The sequence below is a fragment of the Papaver somniferum genome, chromosome 11 (genome assembly GCF_003573695.1).
Source record: "Papaver somniferum cultivar HN1 chromosome 11, ASM357369v1, whole genome shotgun sequence".
In the NCBI taxonomy this organism is placed as follows: Eukaryota; Viridiplantae; Streptophyta; class Magnoliopsida; order Ranunculales; family Papaveraceae; genus Papaver; species Papaver somniferum.
The window spans coordinates 85,893,424-85,897,835 of NC_039368.1; the positions used below are offsets into that span (position 1 = coordinate 85,893,424).

General features: G+C 36.6%; 1 protein-coding gene across 1 annotated transcript; it reads right to left on the reverse strand.

Annotated features, from left to right (window-relative positions):
* Nucleotides 1-239: 239 nt before the first annotated feature.
* Nucleotides 240-3,998, reverse strand: LOC113320754 (AUGMIN subunit 2-like). Its single transcript, XM_026568646.1, has 6 exons — nt 3,654-3,998; nt 2,877-3,002; nt 2,575-2,679; nt 1,712-1,780; nt 1,003-1,116; nt 240-822 (listed from the first exon to the last, which is right to left on the reverse strand). Exons 1-6 carry the CDS (start codon nt 3,774-3,776, stop codon nt 472-474), a joined length of 888 nt encoding a protein of 295 aa, XP_026424431.1. The 5' UTR covers nt 3,777-3,998; the 3' UTR covers nt 240-471.
* Between the last annotated feature and the right edge of the window lie 414 nt (nt 3,999-4,412).

Here is a 4,412-nt window from a genome sequence, read left to right on the forward strand (position 1 = left end):
AATTGATGAAACATTTGTTCTTACCTTTCCTATTTATAGAGGTATTGCATGTATTTTTCTTGCAACGTGTAGAATGCTTCAGATAAATTTCACTGCTTATCATACAATTGAGATGATAAATCATCAACCCAAGCCGAGAAAGCATCCACCGACCAGAATTTTCAATTTGATTTTGGCCAGACCATCTTTTAAGACGTAATGTGCCCTCTTGTGTGTGAGTTACAAATGCTAATGTGAGGTATTCAAACACAAATGACATGAAGGCAAACGAATATGCAGAATTGTATTTCTTATCAATGGTACCTGTTAAGACTCAGGAGACCAAGAAGGGAGATGGATGATGTTAGGCACAAATATGTCATATACACACTTCATGTTTAGGAAAATCCTAAACATGACGCTCGTTTCCTCTTTTTTGGGCTTCTTTTTTTGGTACAAATGGGATTCTTGAAAGACGAGGATTTTACACGATCATACACCACCATATTTCTTGACTGACGGAGGCCAGGATAACCTCCTTTGGCTCAAACTATCAACTTGAGAAGGCTCACTTAATTCACTGCTGTCGTCTTCTTGTCTCCTTTGGCTTCTCATAACCAAGTCATTCAAGGTCGGTTCCTCTCTCCAAGGTAGCGGAGTTACGCAGTCTGAGTCACCTAATCCCCCTTTGAAAATATCCTTTGGCGGTGTAGTCGGTGAGGAGTACGACGAATGACCCACTCGCAGATTTTGAAGTGTTGAAAAGGTTTCCCTCATTGCTGATATAGCTTCGGAAAATCGTGTACATGATGCTAAAGCGACAGGGATTGGTCGGAGCATTTCCTTTATCAAGCAATCCAACAGAATGTAATAAAAGTTGGGCCATTCTGAAGCTAACAAAGTTTTTTACTCATCAAGTTGATTAAGGTTCCAAATCAGATTCATGATTGGTTGTTAAATGGACCCAGTGATTGAAAGCAATTGATCCTGAACTGAAAAATGTCAAACTAGTGGAAAACATACCCCCCAGACTGATGGTGACTCGCTGAAGTTCTGGCTCCATTGGAAATCTGCAATAGATGCTGTTAACGCCCCATAATCGCTCGCAGCCTTGTGCAAGAGTTCTGAAAATTGTTTCTGCAGTAACCCAGATAATAAATCAATTCTAATGCCTGGTACCAACTTTCTCAGTTTATAAGTCAGTGGTCATTTACGATAAGATACACGACTTCCCATTCTGCCCGACTAGTTTCAACAGTTTAAGCTTAATTACCGAAAGAGGGGTACATATAAATACCCCTCACTTTCAGGATTTTCAAAAATACCCCTAAAGGATAATATCTGAGTTTTAGGGTCTACTTTTTGGTTCACATAAGTAAATTAACCTCTAATGGAGGCTGAGTGGACTTTTTTACGCGTCAAGAATGCTTGTTAAGTTTCATGCTTTGAAGAAGTACTAGTTAAGCCTCACTAAAACTTAAAAAGATACCCCTCAAGAGTATTTCTACATAGGAAAAAAAAATGAGGGGCAGTTAAATAATGCTCCCCAACAGGAAAACATCTAGCTTAACTACTTATAAGGAAAGTTAGTTAATTTTTATATACACACAAGTATTTGGCATGAACTCAAAATCTATTCAAAATCAAAACTGGTCAGTGCCGAGTGGTACCATTAAGATCTTTGGTTAGACTGAGTCATGGGGAGTAAATATGTTCACAAATTCATCCTTACCTGAAACTCTGCTTCTACTGGAATGCAGTCTAGTGAATATGGTTGCTGTAGTCGAGCAATGATGCGATCCTGCCATATGAAAGCACCAAACTTAAGACACATGATTGGAAAGTGTTATAGCGTAAGGGACCAAAAGAAAGAAAAAGACTCTATTCATGCAATATGAAACCATACCGATATACCAATCTAAACTTGAAATTTCGAATGCTTCTAAGGTGAAAGCAATAAGTGCACACATTCATGGAGCAAGAGTCTGTATGAACCCAGCCTTATTTCCCATTCAATTTCATATTTAGTGTCAAAACAACAACTACAAAGAGAATCTAAGTCTTAATTTTGTATCAAAAAGAGTGTTGACAAAGAAACCTGGTTCTCGAGATGAACTCTGACACATATGGATAAATTATAAAACTCTATTTACTTGAATGGCTAACCGAACCTACATGACGCAGATGGAGCTCAGAAAGCCAATAGAGAAACTCATTCAGCTAACGGAATACTCTAGAACTAGAGATTTCAAGGGTTACAATATAAAGCTTCACCCGTGGATGACTAGTTAAAGCTTCTATGGAACCCTTAACAAGCTATTTGACACAAACTAGAGTTCTAGGACACGAAGAAAAACTAAACAACTTGCTCTAAATTTTTAAGTCTATGATATTGAGCTTCTACAAGCATTGAGCCTATGAGACAGAAGCATCCCTTTAATAAGAGTAAGTAACGCTAGAAAATATCCAGTACATACCAAAAGCCCTTCATTTGAAGCCAAAGCTTATCCAGGAGAACATACATGTTCAAAATGGAACTTCTTTACATTTCAAAGGTTACATGCAAATATAGAGAGATTTCTTGAAATTACATACCTTATTCTGAATAACATCTTTTAATATGACAGTAACCCTTGATAGTGATTCACACTTCTTTTCCATTTCACTCACATGTGTAAGATAAGCCACATTCTTATCTTCCTGAATAATAAAAACATATCTGATTAAATGATGACCTAGAAACCCGCAAACAACTAGTTAGAGGCATATCATAAATAGCATCTGAACCTAGGTTACCTCCATGTAACAGACAAATGGAACTAATTGATTTTGACCAGGCATGGGAAAATCAAAGAGGAAATAACTATAAGAATGGGAATAGTGCATATATCTTATACCTTTCGACCTTGGAGTTCCACTTGCAAGTCTGCTATTTTTCGTTGTACAGTTGTAAGCACCCTTAGAACTTTTATCAAGTCATCACTCTTCTCACCAGTAGGAGCTGACAAGCTCTGTAGATCTTCCTAGATGGGATAGACAAAGTTGAGGATAGGTGATAGTCAGATGACCAGACAGATCCCAACAAAATTCAACTGCAGAACTTTCTTTAGATACATACAAATACTACAAGGTACGAAGACCAACTAAACCAAGTTATTTGACCATACAGCTATGGTCTGAAATGGTTGAGAGTTAAACGGGATAAAGTTACAGGCTGATATGACTCGATATAATGGATGTGTATCCATAATTGTGACCACTCTTCACTCATTTAGACTGCACTCAGAGTACAAGGAAACTGGAATCACACTTGAATTCCCATAATTCACCAATTCTGCACTTCAAAAGCAAATTAATATTTTGAGTACTCAAATCAACATTTGTTTTACCCTCGTTTGTATTCTCCCTTTTCCAATTTGATCTTATGAGTTGCAATTTAAATCAAACGGGGCTCTGCAAAATTAGAGCAACCAAAATTCCTAGAACTTGAAGCAAAAACAAAATAGAGAGGAAATCAAAAATTAAAAATTTGCAGAGAATGTTTATAGAAAGAATGATACTGATCTCATGAATAAACTAACCTAAAGGGCAGGCCAACATAAAAACCATTTCTCGATCTGAAATAGTGTTTAAACGAAATTGAGAGCGAAATGAGGGGTTTAGACTAGTGGTACCTGAGCAGGAGGAGGAGGTATAGAGAAACCAAGATCAGCAACGATTGATAATGCATCAGACATACCACCAAGACGTCTTGTTGGTTTCCTTCCTACCCATGTTGAGTCATTCCCCATTGACATATCTTCTCTCTTTAACCCAATTCACGGTTTATTTAGCAAGATCGCTGATTTGTCTCTCACTTCTCTTCTCTCTCTCTCGACTAGTAAGGCAGTACCCCACTTCAAATGATTAGAAATACAGAAATTTCTAGGATGGTTGGATCAAACAAAGATGCTTTTCCTTTGATTAATAACCAATTTTGATTTGAATGGTTTTAGCTTTAGAACATCTCCGACGGAGGGCGGAAGTTTTATTTTCTTAGAGAAAATCAAGTCATCATTGTGGACCCTCATTTAAATTCATTTTTACAACGTAAGTCCAATAATATAGGAAGGGTATTAAAATAAATATAAAGGTATTAGAGAAAATCATGTCATCATTTTCAAGCGTCCGAAGAATTGTTTAGTTAGTAACGACGCTAGTAGTGGTTTTGGTAGCTTTATTTTTCATAGATTAGGCGTTGCTATTTAAAAAGGTGTTGGAACCCGACTTGTTGCTATGTTACCAACCAAAAGCTTTGTATAATGGTTAAGATCCCAAGAATAATAATAATAATAATTTAATTATTATTTATAAATAAAATTTTCTAAACCAATAGGAAAAAGGAAATCACTTTTATCTATATCAAAAAACACAAATCTTAGAAATAAGACCTC